This window comes from Cryptomeria japonica, chromosome 3, assembly GCF_030272615.1.
Source record: "Cryptomeria japonica chromosome 3, Sugi_1.0, whole genome shotgun sequence".
Classification (NCBI taxonomy): Eukaryota; Viridiplantae; Streptophyta; class Pinopsida; order Cupressales; family Cupressaceae; genus Cryptomeria; species Cryptomeria japonica.
Genome location: NC_081407.1, coordinates 96,999,098 through 97,025,411, shown reverse-complemented (window position 1 = coordinate 97,025,411; position 26,314 = coordinate 96,999,098). Strand labels below are relative to the sequence as shown.

The following is a 26,314-nucleotide window of genomic DNA, read 5'->3' as shown; positions in this document are numbered from 1 at the left end:
TGCCTTTTGAACTTCAATGTGATGCATTCGGGGAGGGAATTGGGGCAGTCCTCATGCAAAAGAAACACCCCCTAGCTTTTGAGAGCCGTAAACTTACCGAAGCGGAAAGACACTACTCTATTTATGACAAAGAAATGTTAGCCATAATGCACGCCTTGGCCAAATTTCGCCAATACCTCGTCTGTGGGAAGTTTGGTGTGAAAACTGATCATAACAGTCTACGCTTCTTCTTGAGCCAAAAGGAACTTAATGATAGGCAACAAAAATGGGTGAGCAAAATACAAGCCTATGACTTTGATATAGAATATGTAAAAGGGGTGAATAATAGGGCAGCAGATGCATCATCTCGAAGAGCCCACCTCAATGCCATTACCAGCATCTCAAAAGACTGGAAGGAAGAAATCCTTAATGAATATGACCAAGATCCCCAAGCAAAGGAAATCTTGGAGGGAAACCTTCCCAATGAAGATTTTAAAGTTAGGGGAGACCTCATCTTGTACAAGGGAAGGGTATACTTGACCCCTTAGACCAAATTCAGAAACAAAATCCTAAAGGAATTCCATGATAACCCCTTGGCAGGACATCAAGGATACTATAAAATTTATAAACACATAAGGGAAAAGTATGCATGGAAAGACCAAAAGTGAGATGTCCAAAAATATGTACAAGAGTGCCTGACTTGTCAACGCAATAAAAATGAACTCACCCACCCAACTGGATTGCTTCAACCATTACCTATTCCCAAACAGAAGTGGGAGAGCATTTCTATGGACTTCATAACAGGGTTGCCAAGGACACAAGGAAAGGATAGCATTTTTGTGGTAGTAGACAGACTCACGAAGTATGCCCATTTCCTTGCAGTCTCCACATAATACAAAGCCTACCAAATAGCCGATCTAGTCCTCAGGGAAATTTTCAGACTCCACCAACTCCCTTTGAATATTGTCAGTGACAGAGATAGCAAGTTTATTAGCCAATTTTGGCAGGAACTCTTCAGAATGGCAGGAACAGTTTTGACCCCTAGTACTAGTTACCATCCTCAAACTGATGGGCAAACAGAAATAGTGAACAAATGGATAGAGGGTTATCTAAGGAATTATGTTACAGGGCAATAGACCGCTTGGGTCAAGTGGTTACACCTAGGAGAACATTGTTACAACACGACACATCACATGTCAATAGGGATGAGTCCTTTCCAAGCTTTGTACGGTTATGAGGCTACAAACTTTGGTGAGTTAATAACCCAAGAAAGCGAGGTACCAAGAGCACAAGATTTTGTTCAACATAGTAGGGATATCATGAAGACCTTGAAAGAAAATTTACAAGCAGCCCAAAATCAACAAAAGATCTATGCAGACAGGAAACGTACGAAAAGGACGTTCGAGGCAGGAGATCTGGTGTTTTTAAGGCTACAACCTTATAAACAATCTTCCCTCAAGAAGAATGGGGCTGAAAAATTGAAGCCTCGGTTCTATGGACCCTACAAGGTAATTCGAAGGATTGGGGAAGTAGCTTATGAAATAGAACTCCCCAAAGAGAGTAAAATAGATAATGTGTTCCATGTCTCCAGACTCAAAAAGGTTCTTGGGAAACACTTGTTTCCATGCAGTGAACTACCTCCCCTAGATGATGAAGGGAAACTCACTTTGTACCTTGAGATCATCCTGGACACACGGAAAAAAGAGCTTAGGAACGGAACCATTACCGAATACCTGATTAAATGAAGGAATCTCCCAAATGAGGATGCTACTTGGGAAAAAGAGGAGGATCTAAATATGCTTGAGGACAAGCAAAATTGAGACGGAGGGATTGTGATAAACCAGGATTTATCACCTGATGTAAATTGGTTAAATAATGTTAATATACTAAAAGTAGAAATAAATCACTAAATACCATTTATTTATGTTAAATCGTTTATTTATGTTGAATCATTTAACTATATTAAATCATTCATTTTATAAAAGTTAAATATAAATAAATGATTAGAATATTAATATATTTAATATGTAAAACAATTTAGAAAAAAGTATTATTAATTTAAAAGGATTGATGAAGACGAAATATGGAAATGAAGCGGTGTCATGGTATAAGGGAAGACACCACGATGCCCCCCCCCCCGCGGGAAGTGGTGGGACGAGGGTCGCAGCCTGAGCTGCGATCATCGTCACGCCCCTTCCTGCGGAAGGGACCCCGTGGTGGGTTGCGACCCTCCCCTCCACGGGGTATAAAGGACGGCCTCCGTGGAGCACAAAGGGGTAAGAAGGGGAAGCAAAAAGGACTGCAGGCAAACAACGGACTCCCATCTGCAGACGACAATTGTAGATTGTGAACGTCAACAACAAGCTGCAATCTGCGTACAGGTAAGAGGGGTTAAGGGTCATAAGATATATATGTGTGTGGACGTGTGTACCACACACACACATATATATTAGTGCATATTTATGAATACATATATTATTAATGTTTATTTATATGAATGTAGCAATAAAGATAGGTACCCATGTAGAATATATATGTATATCTAGGATCATTACAAAGGTTAAAGAATATGTAAATATACACGTAAATTATGGAAAGGAAAATAGTAATGAATTGTAAAATGTAATATAAATGTGATTATATGATGGAGGCTATAGGGAGGAAATTCCCTTAGCCTAATGGAGGGATTATGATAATCCCTGGTAGGCACTATATACTGAATATCTATATGCATATATGTTATGGCTTGGTTGACAAAGTTCATCCAAGAAGAGACAGATCTGGCCGGTCCTCTCTGGTAGACTTGGATGATGAGATGCATCATCGAAGGCAAGGAATTGATCATATATGATGGTCTTCCTTAGTATGGCTTGGGTGTAAGAAATTACATCCAAGACAGGAATCGAATTAACCTTCGATTTCCTGGATGGCTTGGGTGTAAGAAATTACATCCAAGACAGGAATCGAATTAATCTTCGATTTCCTGGTATGGCTTGGAACCAAGATGGGTTCCAAGAAGGTGAGCTTCATAGCCGCCTAAGGACATGTCCCAGTGCTGCACTCGTATCCTTTTTAAGAATTGAGATTAGTGTTAATTAAGTATATGAACTTTAATTGCAAATTAGATTAGTTATGTATATATTTTGTTGTGTTCTAACAATATGTTTTGTAGGACAATGATCTCTAACTAGTAGGGACATTACACTGTCTAAGCTTTCAGATTTGACGTGCACGACCATGAGATCATTTCCAACTATAATGCCTTGGTTATGAATTCTCGAAACAGTTTCAAAAACCCCTAAATAAGAAGTTCCTAGGTTAAGATTTTGGAGCAACTGAGCAAAAGGAGGTTACGAAGTTAAGAAAAATGAGCAACGGAGCACATTGGTTAAGAGGTTAAGCAAATTAAGCAATTGAGCACATTGACGTTAAGAGGTTAACCCTTTTGAGCAACAGAGAAAAAGGAGGTGAAGAGGTTAACCTTTTTGAGCAACTGAGCACAAGGAAGGAAGATATTTTGATTGGAAAGACATTTTGCTTCGAAATTTTAACTAGATGCTAAAGGGGGTGAGGTGAGCACAACCCAAAGAAATTTCTTCATGACGAAGTCCTGAGGGCAAGATTTAAATACTTTCCAAATAGAGGCCAACAAAAATTAAAGTATTAAAAACTCACAAATGGTGAAGTGGGTTTTGATGAAACTTTGCCATATTGCTCAAAGTGGTACCCAAAACTTACTCATAAGACAGTTTCCCTTGACGCTTTATGAGTTTCAAAATCTAATTGTTTTAGCGTCTTGGGCAATGCAGAATTCAGTTCAAAGCACACTCATAAAGTAATTCACGATTCAACTCCTATGATTGAACTTGAAATTGTGCAATGACCCTTTGGACTTGGATGCTCATGATGAAATCATAATCTAATTGTTTTAGCGTCTTGGGCAATGCAGAATTCAGTTCAAAGCACACTCATAAAGCAATTCATGATCCAACTCCTATGATTGAACTTGAAATTGTGCAATGACCCTTGGACTTGGATGCTCATGATGAATTTGATAGTGGCGAAGATAGGACACACGTTCATCACCTTATGACAGGACTTAATAATGAAGACTGAGTCAAAACTGCATATTTACACATCTCGAAAACTCTCGAAAGTACACATTAAGGATTTGCCCGACATTAACTTGAATGCAAAGTTTAAAATCTGGATTTTTTGAAAGTTAGGGCAACACAACCAAGTATGAGATGGTGTTGACGGATCCAAGGTACACAAAAGTTTTGACATTTCATAATGGATTTGCTAATTCTTGCTTTATGAAGACATCACTATTTGTCATCACACTGAAAGGCACTCCCTTGAGATTGTTATCAAATGAAAGATTGAGGGTTCCCAACTTTGAACATGCTATTCGTCACTCATTAATAGTCAACAATCAAGTATATCATATCCCTAGTTTGCTGAGTTGGCATAATTCCATCAATTTGCAGCAAGTGGGAGCATTTTCAGATTTGGTTCAAAGGTTTTTATCCTGCACATTGATGAATAGTGGCTGTTCTATGACGCTGATTACAGAATTATGAGACCTTGCACTGATGATTGCAGCTGATTTTATGGGTTTGTGTGCACAGGGTTGTCACTTCAGCACTTGGAGTTTGAGTGTTGATGAGATAGTATCATTTTATGTCATATGACAGGGGAAGCATTCCCAGAGTAATTATAAATTTGATTTTCAGACTTAACACTGTTGTCATCTTTTGTACCAACAGTTTTGAGGATGTGTGTGTGATTACTGTTGGTGACTTGACGAATTATGCCCATCCTTTCACGTTGAGGATATATGATGATTCTAAAGCTTGGGATGTAGGCATTTGCATGATTGCTAGACTACTTCACAGGGTAATGTAGGAATATAGAATTGACAATTCAGTTGTATTAGAGTGGAGCAGAGAAAATGTGGTGGAGCATTCATAAGATTGATATGGAATCTGGTAATTGGCTTTGGCATACGAGAACAGATTACTTGGGGACAAACAATCTTTGGAGAGGGAGGAAGGACTATAATGTCCTGTTTTTTCGAGGTATCAGCCAACAGAGTCATCTAGCCTATTTTTATTCCCATAGGCTAAGATGGGAGATTATAAAGGCATAAACTAAATTAGATTATTTATTTAAAGCTGCCCCAATAAAGTAAATTTTAAGGATAACTTTATTTTAATTTATTTTATCAAGCAACTGAAGTGGAAAATAAAATATATATTATAAAGTCACTTTATTAAATAAAGTATATCTTCTAGAAGCATCAAAAGAGGTTAAATCAGATTCTTCTAGAGGATTCTATTGGGGTTCAAAAGGAGATTAGGGCAAGTCATTTCAATATTCTTGACATGTTATTTTATTTAGGGTTTTCTTGGAGAGCTCATGTTTGCAGGTTCGATGTGCTCTAAAACGAAAAACCTTGAGTTCTAGGTGGATTGGATGAAAACCCAATTCCAACCTTGGGGTGGATTCACTTTAGAACTCAAAATTGGGCTTCATTGATTAAAATATGTGAAGTCTTCTATGAAGACAAATTTTAGAGGTATTGATTTAATTTTCATAATAAAGAATAGTAAGGGAAAAATTGATGCTTTGAATAAAATATTATTGGGTAATTATATTGAAAACTTTGAGCCTTACTATTTCATCAGGGATATCATGTTTCAATGGGTCAAAGCATGGGAAAGGAAACAATAGCTCTGACGTGATAATACTCAGAGATTTAAGGCTGACCTTGGTGTGAATATATTAAAAAATTAAAGGCAAATTTGGCATTGGAAATGTGAGCGTTATGTGTCCAGCTGGTCGTGGCATCTATTGCACACATTTGAGGTGGATTAAGGAAGAAGTTTTAAATATAAATCTCAGTCTATTTTAGCCATCATACCTGCTGAGAATTGTTTGATGTTAGGAGGTCCAATTAATGACTATATCTTTAATGGTTGGCTGTCCTTATTGCTGGGTCGACAATCTGTAAGCATCGACATTTAAATGTGGGTAGAAGCATCAGACATGGCATGAGAGTTTGATTGAGGCGTCAATGAGTTATTAGAGGTGTGGAAAAGCAAAATAAGCTGATTGAACATATTTTAGAAGTTATTGGAGTGTTGATAGAAGTTTGTGGGCTTTGAGAAAAAGAATGTGTCATCGTTGAGGAGTTTGTGAGCAGAAAGAAACTTTATAAGTCGTGGAAATCTTAGGAGATGTGTGGCAATACAGTTTCAACTGGAAATATTCAATACTAAGGCATTAATATGTTATTGTGCTATGTGACTCAAGACTGACTTGCAGTAGTCCATAACCAGGTGTCTGCATTTATAAGGGCGTGGGATTCAAAGAGCTGGGCGTAACAGGAAAGATTGACATGGAAGGGAGACCATCATATTGGTGTGACTATTCATTTTGGGATGTTGATTCCTTCAAAAAGGCATGAGGATATTCTTTTGGGCGTGGATTTCTCTGCTCATTGTATGTTCAGAACAGGGCAAGTCTTCATTGTGGGCACCATGAACACTGTTGCAGGTTTGGTCATTCCAGGGCAGCAATTGAAGGTTTTTTTGTGCATATGAGTTTTGGGTAGAATTTCTGTGGAGCTGGTGATTAAAGGGAAATGTTCAGGAGTCCATATTGATGTTGTATAACTGATCACTCATTTGTAATCTTTCCATGGGCTGTAAATCACAAGTAAGTTCAGAACTTCATTTTCTGCTATGTATGACAGCCACCTACATTAATATAAACTGAGTTTCCTGCAAATTCTTTATCACTGCTCTGTTAGTTTAGTTGGGATGTCTTTAATATGATGCATATGGTATTATAGACTGGCACCATTCAAATCTGCATATAAACTCAGAGGAACACAAACAGTGGTGATACATGTTTACACAAATTAATTAGTGAAGACAAACTGAAACTCTTAACGGAACCTCTGTTATAAATTATGTAATGCAAAAAGAGCAAAAGATTGGAACAATTGAATAGGGGATTTTAAATGGTATGAATTTTTTTTATTTTGATAAAAGCTTGATACATTACAGGTATTCTAAATTAGCTTGAAGAAGTCATTTTGCATTTCATTTTGTGTAGAAAAGAAACCGCTCTTTATTGATGCTAATGGTCTGCTAGAGACAATTATTTGAATTCTGAGATCATACATGCAGGGAAATCGAAGGAGTGCAGGATTTACAGATGAAGAAAGAAGGTCATTTGAAGATAACTTCTTGAATAAAGGTTTTGTGGATACCTTCCGACAACAACACCCAAACACAGTTGGCTATACTTATTGGGGCTATAGACAAGGAGCAAGAGCTGACAATAGAGGTAGTTTTACTAAATATTTTTCACATGTGAATATAATATCTAATGCTTGTGTGCCATAAAATATCTGGGATGATAATGGTTGGATTGATGTGTTGTTATGTGTAGTAGAGACAATCTATTTGTTATTCAACTATCTACTCAAATTTGCTTTGTTGCTTACAATCAACTTGACAAACGTAAATAAATAAAATAGAAACTGCCTGATAGGAGTTTTCATGTAACAAACTCCCAGTTGCTTTAATAACCTTAATTTGAAATAATATATGAATAGACAAGAGAATTATGTCAGATTAACGATGTAATTGAAGGAAATCCTTCCTACAAAGCTAGGAAAGATAACATCTAAACCTATGAAATCTTGTTCGAACACTCTGCACCTAAACTGAGTAGGAAGTTGTCTTTCTGATATGTAGCCTTACACCTTACAGCCAGGTAAATTCCATGACAGAGCTTTTCAACTATCCGTGATCATACATTGCCCCCAAGGGTGTACCTTTCCATGAAAGCAGGGCAATGAATAAATTCTAGAACTTGCTTGAAAAACTATTCAAAATATTAAAAGAATTATTTTCATAAAGACATGCCTCTATGCCTTCATCCTTGATGATGGTTTGAATTGAGGTGTAAAATAGATTCTGTTCTTGTACCTACGGTTTTTTGCAGACTCATATTGTATTTTGTCTTTTGTCTATGACATAAAGTTTAGTAGGAATGGTTTTAGGCCCAATTTTAATAGGTAAAGCAATTGTTCCTAAGCATTGGAACTAAGGTTGTCACACCCATAAACAATATTTCTTCTTGTGTAACATTTGGTTTTCCTATACCCTATTTCTTGAGAGAAAAAAAAATAATGGGACAGCATTAACTGCAGTTTTATTTCTCTTTTGACAAAATTGTATAGACTTACAAGTCAAGTTATAAAGCCAGATCATTCCTCACCATTTTTGTATTCAAGGTTAGATATCTGGGATCAAAGCAACAACTAGGACTCATTAACCTTCTTTAGAGATTAGTCATAAAGGTCAATGTGATTGTTTGGGCCTTTGTTGGTGTGTAATGTTAGCCAAGTGACCAAGACCAAGCACTGCAAGAAATACAGCCCCATGGATTGTGTAGTTAGTGTACAGTGCCTATTATTATGTTTTAATAATATTGGTTATCCTTGTTTGTCAACTTCAGGTACTTATTAAGTGTTGGTTGGTTGACAGTTGTGTTCCTCTAGGCAACCATTGGGTCCTTTAAATAGATTGTGTATCGTCAAGGAAAGTACTATGATCTAGTCGGATTGACTCTGATCTTTGGTTTACCATATCTGATCTTTTTCTGTAATAATTTCGTGTGCAAATAAAAATATGTTTTATTCCTATTTTTGATATGCATTGTCAATCTTTATTATTAATTCATGTATTTATTTTATCAAATAGAACAATAAACAGACTGGTTGGTTTCTCAATAATGCTGATTGTTTTCGGGGGCTTTCAATTGATCGATTTGAGATGAACTGGATTGTCCTTGAGGATTATGTATGATAGTTGGTATTGAAGGTAGTTGGGAAAGGTGGAATGTTGAAAGTTAAGATTGATCATACTGGTGTACAAATTGAAAACAAGTGAACACATTGACTTTGTTATCAAAATCAACTTCCAATAAGTCATATGTTAGCTTAAGATCTAAAAGGGTGGGGCAACGAGGGGTCTGATTAGAGAATAATGAATCATTTTGAGGGGTTGTTACGGTTAGGACTTTGGCTGTTGTCATTTGTTTTTGGTCTTGGATTTAAGCTTGATTTGCCCCTTAGTTGTGATTTAAGAATTATTTGTATATGCCAAGACTCACATTTTAAGTAGTCACAAGATTCCTAGATTTTCAATAGGATTAGATTCTACATAGGTTGATATTATAATGATTTTATGGAATAATTAACCCTGATTTTTACGTATATATTGTGTAAATGTAATGCCCATAAACTGTTGTGGACAAAGCCTAGCAAACCAACAAGTTTTTTTGCTAACCAGTACATCCCACAATGCGGAAATCCACTATGCAAAACGAGTATCTTTTCCATGTAAGATGCCACTTAGTATTGATAATGTGTGGAAGTTATGTTCTACAAAGAAAGAGTAGTAGGATGAACCTGAAGTAAGGATAGGTTGCCCACTTGACACCACAAAAGGAAAAGGCTAGGAAGGGAGAAGGTGCCAACGAGTATGGTGCCTAGAAAAGCACTACCTCTATAGCAACCAATCTCAACAAAAGACACTAGGTGGGTGATGAAAGGCATAATCCCAATGAGACCAACTACTTTAAGCATGAGTATAAAGGATTGATTAGCTAAGCATATTAACTTTGCTATATTTACTACACTAAATAACTCAGTAAGATGTGTTCATTTCTCCTAAGTTATTTTTTCAAGGGAAATGCATAACAAATTAAAACCATTATCACAAAACTAAGCTTGATTTTCCCCTTGGTTGTGATTTAGGAATGGATTTTAATATTCCAAGATTCATATTCTAAGTAGTCCCAAGATTGCTAGATTTTAAATGGGGTTAGATTCAACCCATGTCGATCTTATATGATTTATGTCAATTCCCTTTTTCAGGCATAAGTCATAAGCAAAACCTTACCCTGTTATTTTATTTCCTATAAGCTAATGGGGTGGTGCAATGGTAATTTAATTTAAGTTGTTGAAAAAATTAATGTTTACACAATTTATATTTTATTTTTTAAAAGGTTGTTATAAAAGAGGGACTGAAATTAATGCCAAGAATGGGGTCCAAAAAATAATGTGTTTTATAAAGGTTGTTCTTGTCACCTTAATAAAAATGAAATTTGGATGGAAAAGGAAAACATAAATAATTATTTTTCCTCAAAGAGCCTATTAGGGAGGAGTTGAGAGATAAAGAGGGTTACCAATTTCATATTTTCAAATTCATTTCTCTTGAGATTGAACACTATTGATTTTTTTAGTTGGAGGGAAACCCTTTAGCAAATTGGAAGACACTACATCTAAAATAAGACCTATCCCAAGAATGTATCATTAGGGTTGCAAGCAACATGTTGATGGGTGTTTTGTGACACTCTCCAACACAGAATAAAATACTAAGTATTCTATCCCCTCTTGAATAAGGAAACCTCAAATGCTAAACAATGTGATCAATTAAGGTTACCCCAAGGTTCCTATTGTCAGGTCTTGATGTTGCAATGGATAGACTCAGTGAAATGATATGATTTTCTGTTCTCACAAAGGGACTTCTGTTATTTACTTCTACAAAGCAGCTGGAACTTGAACATCTGATATAACACTTTAGGTGATGCTTTATTCTTAGAGTAGCTTAAACCTATACCAAGCAAAGATCAAAAGGATAAGGGTTAAAGAATCTAATCTAATACCTATGAACAATGATGATAATGGATAGTGCTTTAGATAAATGGATTCTTTAAATCAAGTTTGCTTCGCCATGATAACAGCAACTACACAAAATTGATGCGATCTCCAAAGGTAGTGAAAGATTTTCATATTGTAAACATCCATCTAAATGCCCAATGCTGGCGCAATCCAAATGAACATCCACAATTGAACTATTGCCAATGATTTTCAGATTAACTGGACACTGCAATTTGCAATCAACAAACTACAAATGGCATGAACCAGGAATTCATCAAATATCTCTACATTTCTCCATTAAAATGAATGAACTTCAATTAAAATTTGAGAAGTATTAACCATGCAAAATGTTGAAACTTCATACAGAGGTCCACCATATCTTCGATGAAAATTATGTATTGATTTTGACATAGTCTCGATAACAATTTCTAATCTCCTCCTCCTCCTCCTACTATTCCTGCCAATATTCTATTAACTTTTACACATGAAAAGGCCAAGCCTTTTATAGACTTTGAGTTACAAAATGAAGGGCCCAAAGTGATTGTAAATCAATGGCCAAGATTAAACAATAAAACCCTAAGGTGGGGTTAGTTGCAACTAACACCTCAATTACCACCTTTTCACAACTTTTGACCAATGAAAAATAAGATATCCTCTATGGCACAATTTGCAAGGAACAAGAGAAAATAAGAAAATTCCATGTCTTCTAGGATTGTAATAAATCATCGTCTAGGATTGCGCACACATTATCTCTTTCTTTGAGTCAGTCAATTTTGATGATTTTGCACATGTTGATCCTTAACTTGTCATTGGTGGAGATGGGTAGGCACCACCTAAGCTCTTACACGCCTTGTAAACTTTCTTCGTTCTTTACTTAGCTCGTTGTTTCGACTCCATTTCTATATCATCATAAAGAAGTCTCTACATCTTCACCTCATGAGTTTTTAAGTTTGATTAACTCTTCTGAAACTTAAATGCTTTCCTTGATCATTTCTTTCGCCATCCTCCTCCTTGGATATCCTTGACCTTATCTTCCCTCGTGTTGTTGAGTCCTTCATCTTGTGATGTCCTTTGTCATCTTCTTGAATATCTTGATCTTGTCTTTCCCTGCGCTGTGGAGTCCATCCTTCATTCGCCATCATTCCACACAATCATTCCTGAAAAAGAGAGAAAGTTCCTTGGATCATGAATGTGAATGAAACCCTATGTTAATTCCAAAATACTCAATTGAAATGCAAGAAAATTGTAATAAGAAAATGAAAGTTCAAATCTTGCATTATTATTTCATCTTGAAGAATCTAAAATTTTCATGACAATCTTTCTTCAAGAGAAAGTTTTGAAACAAATAGCAAACATCAATAATTCACAAAAAATGTTTCATAAGATGCTTCATAATTCCTTCCAATAATCTGGAAACGTTCCTTTCAACTTGGAAAATTGTTGAAATGATGTTTCAATCCTGAAAATGCTCAATTTGATGGAGAAAATCGCTCAGGTCTGCATGTAAATTGTTTAAATTTTCTCCAATAAATCACTTCTCCCTTGCTCCAGATCTGATCCTTAATAAAATTCGCCCTCTTCTCACAAACACTTGAGTTTGAAACCTGATTTCCTGCTCAAATTTGCCTCCATCTGCTGTAGAATTCGCTCATTATTTATTGTTGAATCTGCTCCTTAATTCGCTCTTAATTCTTCACTTGATTTGTTTTGAATGATGTCAGAAATGATTGCTTGAATCTTGCTTTATAGGCATTCCATGTGACAACTTAATCCTTGACAAAGGGGGGTCGGCTAGATAAGGTTTCATTTTGTTTTTTCACATTGTAAACCCTCTCCTCCTTCAAGTCGGTCTTCTTCCTTTAGATTTTGCATTTAAAACTGATTTTTTTGGAGCGAATTTCATGTTTTGTTTACTAGGTTGGCCATCCATCTTTCACATTTGATTTGAAGGCTATATAAACAAGATTGAGTGCTCATTTTTCCAAGCAGATTTTTGACTTGTGCTATCATTTCCTATCGGATTTCTGCCCTAGGTCTGCATTTTGACTTATGCTTGCAATATTGAGCAGGATTTTACCTTATGCTTGCAATATGTGGCAGAAATTAGGCCTCTTCATGCATTCTTGATTGGGATTTTGGAATGCTCTTGCATTTTAAGGCAGAAATTGCATGGTGTCTTGCAATGTGGGGCGGAAATCCTAGGGTATCTTGCAAAGTAGGGTATCCAAGTGCAATTGCAAGGTAGTCTTACAATTCTAATAGACACTTCACTTTTACTTGCATTTTTTCCAAACGGAAATTCACTCTTGTCTTGCACAAATTTTGTTTTCACAATTTTAACCTTGCAACAAATTTCCTTCTTCTTTTGAAACCTTTCGCATTTTTCACTTTGCACTCTTATATTTGCAAAAAACAGAAAAGAAAAGAAAAGAAAATTCTTTCATCTTTGAAAACTTGACAAGAATGTAACCTTCTTCTCACTTCTTAGTGAATTGTCCTTCGTTTTGTTGCATTTTTGAGCGAATTTTCATGTAGTGCTTGCAATTCCAAGGTTGCTTTGCATAATTTTGATCAGGATTTGAAGATTACTTTGCAATTTAGTCGTAAAATGTTCCTTCACTTGGGCGGAGTTTTCCACACCAAATGAATAAAATTCATTTGCAAGTTTTTAAACAACTTTCATCCTTTGACTTCCAACCTTTCTTCTTCATTCCATAATTTCAAGTTTTGAGTTGTCACTTTTCCAAATCATAATTTCATGAATTTCATCCTTGGAGTTAACTTCTACACAAGACTTGATTTCACAATTTCGTTTCTCAACCCACTTTAGGACTTGACAAAACCAAACCCTTCATTTTAAGGCCAAAGACTAAAATTATCGCCAAGCTAAGAAAAACTAAGCAAAACACTAAGCTATCAAGCAAAAAAAGAGGGGTCCCCATTTGCAACGGGGCGTGTCTGTCTACAACACAACCCTTTCACAAGGATATTTCACAACCAAAGCATTACCTTCTCAATCCAACAAAATGGAAGAGTCCAAGAACGAGCTTCGAAGAAAATAAATGTGCTTTACTTGTAGAGAGCCATGGGAGCCAGGGCATGGATGCTTGGGGAAAGGACAAGTTCGATACATAGAGGTGGTAAGAGAGTAGAGTTTAGAGGAGGAAGAATTTGAACATGATGGCATTTTGGAGGTGGTTGAGCATAAGGATTGAAAAGTTGAGAAGCCTTTTGGAGGTATACTTGCCACACTTTCAGGAGCACCTAGATATCACCCCTTCCGAGTGTGAGGAGTACTTCAAGGACATAAGGTTATAGTTTTGATTAATAGGGGGCTACTCATAATTTCACTGACAAGGGGTTAGCGTCTAGGTTAAAATTGAAGATGGATAATTTTGAAGGATTCAATTTGGTTATGGCCAATGGATTTATGTAATATATACAGAGTTACCCGGGGATGCGTCCCGATGTGAAAACCCTCGTCCTCGTCCTGGGGACGTTTCGGGGACTTGGGGACGGCCAGGGGATGTTTCCCCCCGTCCCCAAATTGCCCTGTTTTTTGAGGGGACGTCTCCGAAACGGGGGGACGCCTGCCCTAGCTCTGGGGGACGTTCGTACGTCCCGGGCACGGCTGGGGACGGCTGGGACGTCCCCAATCCGTCCCGGGGACGGCTAGACGTCCCCCATTCTAAGGCCCTTAAAAAATATTAAAAAAATTAAAAAAGTTGTATTTTCAATTTTTTATTTAAATTTTCAAATAGAGGCCCCTTATTAATTCAAATTGTTATTAAAAATAAAAAAAATTAAAAGATAACATTAATTAAATCTTAAATTTATTAATTTAGTTCATAATTTTGACAATGAAACTATATGGCAGCAGTGTAGCCTTTGGGCATTTTGACACAGAGATTAGAAAATTGCCAAACTCGGCGAGTCAATAGAAAAATAACACCCAACGCCTTTATTAAAGAATAATTTTTTTTGGCCTCGCGGGGCGCTGCCTCTCGACCCCGCCGTGTATCGCGACAGGGAGTGTGCAAGGGGCGCTGCCCCTTGATCCTGCTAGGGGCGATGCCCCTTGACCCCACCTTGGGGGCATTGCCCCCAAACCCCCGTTGAAAATTATGGGGGGAAACTGCGTCGATAGAAGTAGGGAAAATTTAACCTCCGAGTCTATTGATATGCATATTGACAATGTGAATGAATTGAAATTTTGATTTATGAATGGATAATTGCATATTGTCTATTGAGTATTAACAATGTTGTATGTTCAGAATTTACATTCTAAAATGTTTTCAAATTTTCATAGTATCATACACATGCTATATCCATGTTTTATTGTTTTCATATGAATATAATGTATGTATGCATGCTTTATCCATGTTTTTATATGAACATTTAGAATTTTGAAAATTTCCTATATATTTTAAATTTTTCCTATATTTTATATAGCCATCCCCCGCCGTCCCCAAATTTGGCAAAAAAATTTGCCATCCTGGAAATGCGTCCCGCCGTCCCCTGCTGTCCCCGTCCCGGAAACTCAGGGTAACTTTGAATATATATTATATACCCCTGATTTTTTTTTTTTTTTTCTGATGTAGTGATTTAACACATGAATGTATGTCAATACGAATAAAGATTAAACACTTGCAATTACTGATCCGATTTGTTTCATTCATTCATGGCAAATACATTTCTATGGAAAAGTATTATCAATATCGTAGTTTGTAAACTCTGCGAGTACTCTCCGAGTTGCTGAGTACTCTCTATATTTTTTGTTGGGTGAGTTTTTATAGACACAAAAAAACATGGGTAAAAATGTTGACACATGTAAAATGCTGGTTAAAATGCATTTTTCACATGTTATTTTTGCTAAAAACCATGCCTTTTCCCTTTTGAGATGTCATTTTTTAATTTAGTACATTTTGTAATTGAATTTTACAAATATAATATGTTTCTTTAAGAGAATTTAATTTTTAGTACTTTCTGAGTTGCCGAGTTTTGTCGAGTTTTCCTCGAGTTTTTGCTGAGTTCATAATTTTGGGCTTGCCGAGTACTCTTCAAGTTTGAGTATGTGATCAACATCATCTAAAATTGAAATACATGAATCATACATACTGCTGTGCACAAAATTAGGATATTTTGGCATTCAAATTGGACATTACAAATAAAGTATGAACTTGGCAAATAACTATACATAAGCACCTTCAAAATTATGTGTCTTCTTGCTGCTACAGGTCTGAAAATCATTCCAAATCACCATCAAAAACTCCTCCAAAGGCTACCACAGGTCTGCAATAAAGTTTCAGTCACATCTCAATCACCATTCAACATAATCAGGCCCTTTTTAACTCAGAAAACCAACTCAGAAGTACGCTCCAGCAAACGAGTAAGAAATGCACAGGGGCGATTCACATAAGAATTTCCAGTCATTTCTTTTACCTTCCAAACTGATCCAGATCTGTTAGGAACCCTTAGAGGCCTTCAAAGGATGATTTTGCAGCCTTCAAACAGAGGAAAACACCTCACAAATTCCCATGTGCCAATACCCAAGTTGAGTGTTACTTGCAAGGGGCAACTTGAGCTAGAAGATAAATGCCAAACCAAAGCCCACATTTTACATATGCGTCCTCATTGCCTAGGCATAAGAAAACCTTTGAGACAATGCTCAGAATAATGTCTTTTTTTCGAAGATATGAGCAAAAATGTGAATCTCAAGGTAGCTGGAATGGTATGGCTAGCATTGGAAAATACCTCCAAAAACTCTTGAAACTTGAACAACACTCAGAATAAACATAAATCACACCAAAAACAGGAAATCCAAATCAAAATACCTTATAAATTGTCATCTTCATCAAACCCTTATCACCAAACTTCGAGCAAAGAATGAAAACTCTATCTGAAAAGCAACACCCAGCAAGGGTGGATCTTGCACCATGGAATGAGATGAACTGTAGAGGGTTTTTGTCCTCAACAATCTCTTAAAGAACTCTCCAAGTTCATTTCAACAACATCTTGTTATGTGTGCGCAAGCAAAATGGAGAAATGAGAGCCACAACTCATATTTATAGAGTTGGATGGAAAAGTTAGGACAACACAAATTTGAATATGTTATTTTCCCCTAAAAATTCTCAATATAAATTTTGAAAAATCACTTAAATCCCCCCGCTTTCCTCGGCGTCCACTTTAGGGGTCACTTTATAAGCATTTTCATCACTTATGTCATCCCCCCTTACCCAAGCATCCACTTTTGGGGTCACTTTATAAGCCTTTTCATCATCACTTACGTCTTCCCCTCTTACCTAGGTGTCCACTTTTGGGGTCACTTTATAAGCCTTTTCATCACTTACGTCTTCCCCTCTTACCTAGGTGTCCACTTTTGGTGCCACTTTATAAGCACTTTAATCACAAAAGTTATAAATTAAGGCAACCTTTTTGATCACTTAGGTGAAAAATATAAAATATTATGCTAAACACCTTAGAAAACTTGCTAAGGTATAGAAATCAAGAACACTTCACTCCGAAGTGAAGGGGGAATTGAAATTGATAGCAAGTGCCCAAAATGGCACTTACTAAAACTAGCATGTGCCGAAAATACAAATGCCATCAAAACACACTGAAATTGTAGGCTTGAGCTCACTACAAAACACTGAGTCCCCTAACCAACTCTGCTTAGCCTATGGGAACCCCAAGAATAGGCTAATGGAAGCACAACTGACTTGGAGCAAAAAGAAGACATTATAGTCTTCCCTCTCCACGATTGCTTGTCCTCAAGCAATACCAATTCTATTAATTTTAGATCAGGTTTATAATAGACAGGTATTTAAAAAAAATTTAGTTTTGATCACAATAGAATATAAATAGACTCCAGTCCGATTTATATATATTTGACCTATTGCTAGTGTGAAGAACTATCTGAATCAATCTACTTGTATGCTGTTATATTCATTTGCAGATGATATGTTAAATCTACCGTATGCCGTGTGATTCCAATTTATCACATTCAATCTGATATTGTTTCTGCTGTCTGTATATAGTCACAAACTATATATATGTATATATATTGCGGACTGCAGTATTTGACTTCCCACGATCTATATGTATATATTCACGTATACAGTATATTATTGACTTGTTGATGTCTTGTTCTAGTTTCCTTCCAAAGGAGATATATCATACTTATATATGAAATTCAAAGTCTTCCTAAGAGCTTGTGACTCTTTACCAAGAGACCGATGGCTATTGAAGACAAACCGATTCACGAATGTAATCGGAATAATAACCAAACCGATACAGATATAATCGATTATGTATAATTAATAACAAACAACCATAAACGATATTAACCAATACACTAATAGATGGAATCGGTTATGTAAAACCGTTCATAACCAAATGTGATGCAATACGATAATGGATATACACGTGATAGCAATTATGTAATATGATCAATCAGTAATCGCAGGTAGTCTAACTGATCTGAACATAATAATACGAACAAGAACAAGTAAGTTGATTACACACAAATGTCTAAGGCTGATAGGCCAATTAGTCATTTGGATTAGTTAGGTTGGTCAGAGGAATCCAACCGTAGCTATAATATCTTCAACACTCCCTCTTAGCTAGGGAGGAATTCTTCTGTCCTTTAAATAAGTTATATCACATATTGTGAACACAATAGCTTCATCTATTGTGTGAGAGAAAGATATCAACTCATTGTGATATCAGGAGTTATGGTATATCCACGTATATCAAGTCACATGATATCCACCATAAATGTTTAAAAAAAAATAAAAATGTAATATCCACCATTATGGGTTGTCCACGGATATCACGTCTCATGATATCCGCCATCATGGTATATCTAAAGATATTACTTCATGGCATGTCCATGGATTTCATGTCACATGAAATCCACCATGAATATCTCTTTGTGTAATATCCACCATTATTTCTTATCCATGGATATCACGTCTCATGATATCCACCATTATGGCATATCCATAGATATTACTACTAGAGATATAAACCATTATGACATATCCATAGATATGACATACCATGATATCCATCATAATGGTATGATCAATCAATATCGTAAGATTGTCACCTTACGATAATGATCAGATGTACAAGTGTTCACTATTGAGAGATCGTCATCTCACAATAATGTTCATAGGGGCTCATCAAGCACTGAACCAAAATTGTCATGGAGTCACGCACACATGTACCATGAACCATATCAGAGGGTGTAGATAAGGGCTTTCTCCTTAAGTCTCTCTCAAAGAGAAATGCAATCACAAGAGTTTACACTTTCAAACATCTTTTGAAAAGAAGAATACATTAGTGAATAACATACCTTTCCACCATGTCTCTGACATAGTAATACTTGATCTCCACATGCTTTGACCTTTCATGAAATACAATGTTGGAGTCTGCATCACTCTTGGTGTATTCCAAGCTCACCAAGTATTCATCTATCCAGGAATATCATGACCTAGAAGTCAGCATAAAGGTCTTCCAGCCTACATAAATGGGACTCCATCTCATGAATCATAGTCCTTTGACTGATCACTAGAGAAACCATCTTGACATGGTCCACTCCCTCTGAACCAATATAACCAAGATCCTCAGATATCAATAGAAGCACATCCTCTTAGCTGCTCCCTCTGTCACGGAATCATCCCCTGCTCACATGGTCCCAATCATGGAAGATATCTTTCTTTAGGAGACTCTCATCATCTGGTATAATCCTCATATGGTTGGAAGTGCCAGATCCAAAACCACCATGGATCTTATGTCATAAGATCAATCCCTAGGCATGAATATGATTATCTTGAGATTTAGAACAAAATCCCCTTTCAGTATGCTCTCTCTCACTAAGAGAGCCCTCTTGTCTCAATCTTGGCTTTGTAACCCTAGATGCTATCATTACTAGCACAAGTGCCTCTATGGTCTTCACAAGTGAACTGTTGCACCTCTGCAGGTAAATATTTATAAAAATTTGGATATACAAAATCTCAGAATCTCCACTAAAGTCCTCTGCATATTCCTCCTGAATTTCAATCTCTTCATCACACGTAGAACTTCAAAAACTCTATAACTTGAAAAGCAACAGGCTGTGATTCTAAAGATGTCTTGTATGTAAGAGACAAGTTTCTCATAGTAAATTGAATAAATTTAAAAACAAGATATCCAAATATAGTTTGTCTTAAGCAAACATCTGCTAACAATGTTGTTTCACAAATAACACACATAATGTAATAGCATGAATTAATAACTACATATGAAATTCATGAACATTATTCAATCATAAAACTTATCTCTTTCAAATCAGAATATGAATCCATTTGAATCCTTTTGTGGAAGAGTCTCATCAACATCCGCAATGGAAGCTTGAGGCATAGTCTTGGTTGGACCTTTCATTGCGTAGTGACCATATTTGTCACATCTAAAGCATTGGATTTCTGAAATATCCTTCCTTCTTTTGAAATGCCCTTTCTTACCTTTCTTCTTTGAGTAGTGCGAGGCAAGAACATGAATATCTTCACTTATGGAGCTATGTCCAATCCCTCTTGTGATTAGTCTCGACTCTTCTTGAATGCAATCAGTTTTTAGACGATCAAAGTTAGGAAGTTTAGATCATGCACTTATCCCTTGAATGAATGATTCCCAAGAAGAAGCGATACCATTGAGGGCCAACATGGTTAATTCTTTACTTTCAATTGTGTGACCAATGGTGGAGAGTTGGTCTCTCAGTTCTATTATCCTCATGAAGTATGAGGTGATAGATTCACCCTTGATCATTTTTACATGATGGAGCTGTTGCTTTAATGCAAGAGCTCTACTAGTGTTATTTATCTTGTTTACCCTCTCGGGTGAATAACTTAAAGCATAAAGTACGTAATGCAGAATAAGAACGCCATCGATATCAGACAAGTATCAGATATGTTATTCCATTCATAATTCGTTCCCCGTTACAAGTTACATTCGAAAGTATATAAAGATACCGAGTTGGTGCGAGCGCCAACCGTCGCACTGCAACGACCACCCCTCGGTTGCCAACTAACCAAAACAATTACAACTTAATTAACTAGTCTTATGTTTGTGTACAATAATGCCGCTAACATCATCCCCCCCAAAAGAAAAGAAGTCGTCTTCGGACGACTTAATACAAAATAGAAATGACATTAAACAGAACTGCTGACGCCAGTCGAGCCTGGAACCCATGCACCTGCTGCGTCCTCGCTTGAAAACCCTTGGCTGCTACCATCCGATGCTCAAGTGCATCTTTGACATCACAGTTCTCTTGTGCCTAAACCAAACTTGTCTGCAAAACATGTTTTTCAGTCTCGGCCTCCACCAATTGCTACTCAAATGATATTGTCTCCCTAGCCAATTTGTCCTTGATAGCCACCCGCGCTGCCCTCTCGGCATCCAACTCTTGGGTACACTGAGCTATGTCTCACGCTAGTACTGCCTCCAACCTGGTGGTCAGCTCCTCCCGAGCCCTCTTTGCATCCACCAAGGCAACCTCACATCCAGCTGAGACATACTCCAAGTTCCTCAAAGCATACCATTCCTGCCTGGAGGTGGCCACAACCCGCTGGCACAAAGGCTAGGAGACACCTCAAATCCTCCATCACACTCCCCAAAGGCTAATAACTGAACTGAATAACTCCCTGGTGTCATACAACTGCGCGGACCTGCAATGCCTTCCCTCAAACTTTGTTTGTTCGCAACCTCCAAATCCGTCTCCCTCTACGGCTTATGGCTTCCCCGCCAATGCTTAGCTACAGGCTTCTTTCTCACAGTACGGACAACCACAACACTTATCGTGACATCTCTAATGCCCTTCGCCCAACTCCAACAAGTGTACTGAAGCTCAAAAAATAAACTGGGGGTCTAGGGCAGTGCCCCTCGCAGGGTCTGGGGCAGCGCCCCAGTGGGGTCGAGGGGCAGCGCCCCTCGCGGGGTCCGGGGGCAGCGCCCCAGGTGTGCTCCCTGTCGCACCTCCAATCATGCGGCCACCTTTTCGTGTGGTCGACACCCTCCTTACCGTACGGACACACCTCCAACGTACGGACAACATGCTCAACTGTGCACACCGTACGGTCCTCCTTCCGCACGCCCAACGCAGTTCAACCGTACAGTGACCACTGACGACGAAGCGACTGCGTGTGTGTTTGTGCGGCTGCGTTTATGTCTCCATGCTCCGCGGCAGCGGTGGTCCCACCGCATGGTGGTGCTATCGTACGATGGTCCCACCGCCGGTGTTGCCACCGCATGGTGGTTCCACCGTCGGTGGTCCCACCGCATGGTGGTGCTACCGCATGGTGGTTCCACTGCCGGTGGTCCCACTGTCGGTGTTGCCACTGCACGGTGGTCCTATCGTACGGTGGTTCCACCGCCGGTGGTGCTACCGTATGGTGGTTCCACCGTGTCTTTCTTCTCTTCTTTCTTTTTTTTTTTTTTTTTCTCTCTTCTTCAAGTCATACGGTCAACTACCGTACGGACTCGTATGATCGTAAATTTTTTTTTTTTTCAATTTCCCAGTTTAGTTGTCTAGGGAGTCGTCGGCTCGGGTCCCCTGTCTCTGGGATCGCCCTTCATCCTTCTCGGTTTTCCTCGCCCAAGAGTCTCCCGTGTTGGTCCTGTGCCTCTCAAGTCGCCTGCTCGGCCTCTCGAGTCCCCTTCCATCCTATCGGGTCCCCCTCCAGACTCTCAAGTGTCCTTCTGGCCTCTCGGGTCCCCTGTGCGCTTCTTGTGGTAGGGTTTCAATTTGGACCCGTTGGTGGCAAGTCTATTTTCGATGGCCATCCGAAGACCTGGAACCACAAATTCTACAGGGACCACGGTCTCCTTCCCGTACATAAGAAGAAGAAGAAGAATAAAGATTTTGAAGGCTGCGGCCTTCCACACAGGGTTCCAATTGTTGCCGACACAATTGATCTTCGGATTATCTATGTCACCGAGGTTTGGGGCGTCTCCCTTCCAATATTCTATGTATTTTGGCAGGTACACCTCCTCTGTTACTTGCTCTGGTTCCTCTACTTTGAGCCTGTAGCTCTGGAACATTTCATAATCCTCCATCTGCCAGTGGAAGAGCCCGTTCAATGACCCCGTCTCATCCTCGGAGTACTCTCCTCGTTTGAGAATCCCTTCGTCGTTGGGCTGCTTGCAGCCCCGTCCTTCGTCCCTCGGGTAGCCTTTTCCTTCACCCTCCGATTCCGAAGATGATGTCAGTTCCTTGTCAACAACCTGGGTCCTCAGATCAATGGTGTACTTCCGCACCTGTTTCTCCATAGAAAGGGTGTTCTTTTTCCAGTCGTGGTTCACCTTTGCTGTAACCAGCCACCCTCTGCCTAAGATGGCGTCGTACCCCTTCTTCTTGAGTGGGATTACCACAAAATCTAGTATGAAAGGTTGCGTGCCGATGGTGACTGGCTGGGCCATCAGGGTGCCGAGTGGCTTGATGTCGTGCTGGTTTGCACCTACCAAGTTGAACGTGGGTGGCCATAGTGTTGGCTTCCCCAGCTTCTTCCACGTATCCTCTGGCAGTACATTCACCCCCGAACCTCCGTCCACGATGGTGTCTTTGAGGATAGCCCCGAGAATTCCCATCTCTACTACAACAGGATGCTGACCACTATTTAAGGCCAACAACATTGGGTCAGCCGAGGGGCTGACCGGAACTTCCGCCCGTGTGGCACACAAAGGTGCCTGCGCAGTGGTTTGTATGGAACTAAAAATGGCCATTTTGCCAAAAATCAAACTTACTATTTTTAGTAATTTCTATTTTTAGTAAGTTTCTATTTATAGTAAGTCATTATTGCACCCGGTTCAGGGATCTAATGCTGACACCTGGAAAGTTTCTATTTTTGGAAAGTTATTACAAGCAGGGTCAGTCAGCCAGAGCGACAAGGATCAGGCATTCACAAGCATTTCTATTTCCGGAAAGTCAGATAGCAGACAAAGGTGGCCAGAAATGGGTCAAGTGCTGGAAATCCATGCTTAAAATGGAAAGTTCAGGAAAACACTCCAAAAGCACAGAAGGTCAAAATAGGCCAAGTCTGGAAGTCATTCACAAGCGAGAAAATCCACCTCTCCATGGATAGGGTGAAAATGCACCCAGGTCAGGCCTGGGGCGCTGAAATCAAGAAGGCATTCATAAGTACAATTTTCTGCCTCTCCATGGACAGGGTGAAAATGTGCCCAAGCCAAGTTTGGGGCGCTGAAACCAAGGAGTCATTCACAAGAGCAATTTTCCGCCTCTCCATGGACATGGCAAAAATGTGCCCAGGTCAGGCCTGGGGCACTGAAACCAAGGAGTCATTCACAAGAGCAATTTTCCGCCTCTCCATGGACATGGCAAAAATGCGCCCAGGTCAGGCCTGGGGCACTGAAATCAAGAAGGCATTCATAAGTACAATTTTCCACCTCTCCATGGACAGGGTGAAAATGCGCCCAAGCCAAGTCTGGGGCACTGAAACCAAGGAGTCATTCACAAGAGCAATTTTCCGCCTCTCCATGGACATGGCAAAAATGCACCCAGGTCAGGCCTGGGGCGTTGAAATCAAGAAGGCATTCATAAGTACAATTTTCCGCCTCTCCATGGACAGAGCCAAAATGCGCCCAGGTCTGATCTGGGGCGTTGAATCCATGAAGGCATTCACAAGTGGAATATTCATGAATCCTTGGCATGGTAAAATTTCACCCAAACAGAAAATTTGAAAATTTGCCTAAGGCACGGATTCCAAGGAGTCAAGGAAGAATAAAAAGTAGAAATTCCCCTCGGGTGAATTTTCAATTATGCTATTTTTAGACATCAAATCCCGGCCAAATATGGACATTTTTATAGATTCCGAATCGGGATGAAATTCCCCATCCAATGAACCTGACTCCTAAAATTTAGGAAGATCCCTAAAAAATAGGGATATGGAGAAAAGCCGGGAAAGTTCCTTCGACGACACGAGATGACAAGTCGGAGTGGAATTGAGCAAATCCTGAGAAAAATCCTGCAATCTCCCTCCAAAATTGGAAAGTATGGAATCAACGAGTTGGTAGGAGGAATCTTCCAGGTATGACGCATGACTGGGAGCATTTAAGGAAGGCTCTAAATTGGAACTCACACGCATGGGAAACTGCCTTGCATGTCGTAGTGATTAAGGAAAGTATGACATGCCATAAATACAGTTACTAATTTGATGCCTCTTGAGAATTCTATATAAGTTGGAAAAAACATTTCATTTTTCACGTTCGAGATTCAGGAAAGGAAGAGTGAAGAAGTGAAAAGTTTTTTATACTTAGTCTCTATTTCATCATTTTGAAGTATTCCCAAGATGGCGGAACCTAGCAGGACAGCTACTATCTCCAGGCAGACAATGATCAAAGCAGAGACGGAGGGTTTTCTTCCCCATTCTCGGTTGAATTCAAGATGGGAAGAGATCAGTGATACCAACTTCGGCACGTTCAACTAGGCTGCATTCAAGATAAGAATGTTCGGAATTGCAGGACACAATCCATCTCCGACAGCTGTCAAGATTGTGAGAAGTGGAATAGTTGCAGCAGCTGGCTTTCCTCCCGCCATTCAATGCCCAGATCTAGTCTTGGAATGTGCAACACGTTACAATCTAGAGCGGAAGACGATCTCAACGCCAGACGGCAAGTTACTGGCAACATTGACTCCAGAGGCGATTGGTGAAGCCTTCGGAATCCCTTCACATTACTCCATGACATATAGGACCAGCAGCGGAGCCCAAGCAGTCTATGAAGCAGGCCCCACCAGGTGTGCTGATTTGATCAACAAGCAATGGTTGCTGAAACCTAGAGTACACGTTTCCAAGATGCCCAAAACTCTCACAATCTTCGAGTTCAAGCAGGAATATGTGGACATGATAAAAATGCTGAGCAGAGTAATGGGATGCTCACACATGGTGAACTTCGAGCCTTGGATGTTCTTCTACATTGGCGAGATCATGAATTCTAATACATTGATTGACTGGGCTAGATTGATCAGCCACTACTTGCACGAACAATTGAAGAACCTGCAGGAGAAAAAGTCTCAGTTCTTTTTCATGAGTTCCTACCTATTCTATATGCTGGCATGAAGGGGTGGATTCGATGGGCTGCGAGCAAGAGGAATCATGGGCTGCGGGCCAGCTCAGCTAAAGGTGCATGAGTGTTATCCTCAGCTACATCTCCACAACGTGAATTCTTACAAGTTGGCGAATGATACCTTCACCATGTACCTGACACGACTTATGCAAAATAAGTTGCACATGAGGTTGTCTCTGCAAGCAAGTGCTTTGGTCCAGAAGTATGGCGCCATGTTCCTGCAGTTCCCCAAGTTCACCTACATCAAGACACAGGGTTTCTCCTTCCAATCTTACAAATTGCCTAGATATCCATCAGATAAGCTTATATTGCTAGAGCTCATGAGGCAATTGACCGCCTACGATCAGCTGCAGAAGAAGAAGAAGAAGCAATCTATTGAATTTCTAGTTGTCTTGGGGGATTTCATGGAGATATGCCCAGGATTGGAGGCCGCTGAAAGTGCAGCAAGCGAGTTGGCATTCTACCGACTAC

General features: G+C 39.0%; 1 protein-coding gene across 5 annotated transcripts in view; it reads left to right on the top strand.

Moving 5' to 3' along the window:
- LOC131046022 (DNA-(apurinic or apyrimidinic site) endonuclease, chloroplastic) overlaps nt 1–26,314 on the top strand; it is a 132,747-nt gene that overhangs the window by 98,614 nt on the left and 7,819 nt on the right. For 4 of the 5 annotated variants that reach the window (XM_057979660.2, XM_057979661.2, XM_057979659.2 and 1 more), the window contains 2 exons: nt 7,179–7,338; nt 15,179–15,271. In XM_057979660.2, coding sequence (XP_057835643.2) covers nt 7,179–7,338; nt 15,179–15,271 — 253 coding nt within the window. The remainder of the gene's footprint in view (nt 1–7,178; nt 7,339–15,178; nt 15,272–26,314) is intronic. The other variant, XM_057979662.2, reaches the window with a different exon arrangement.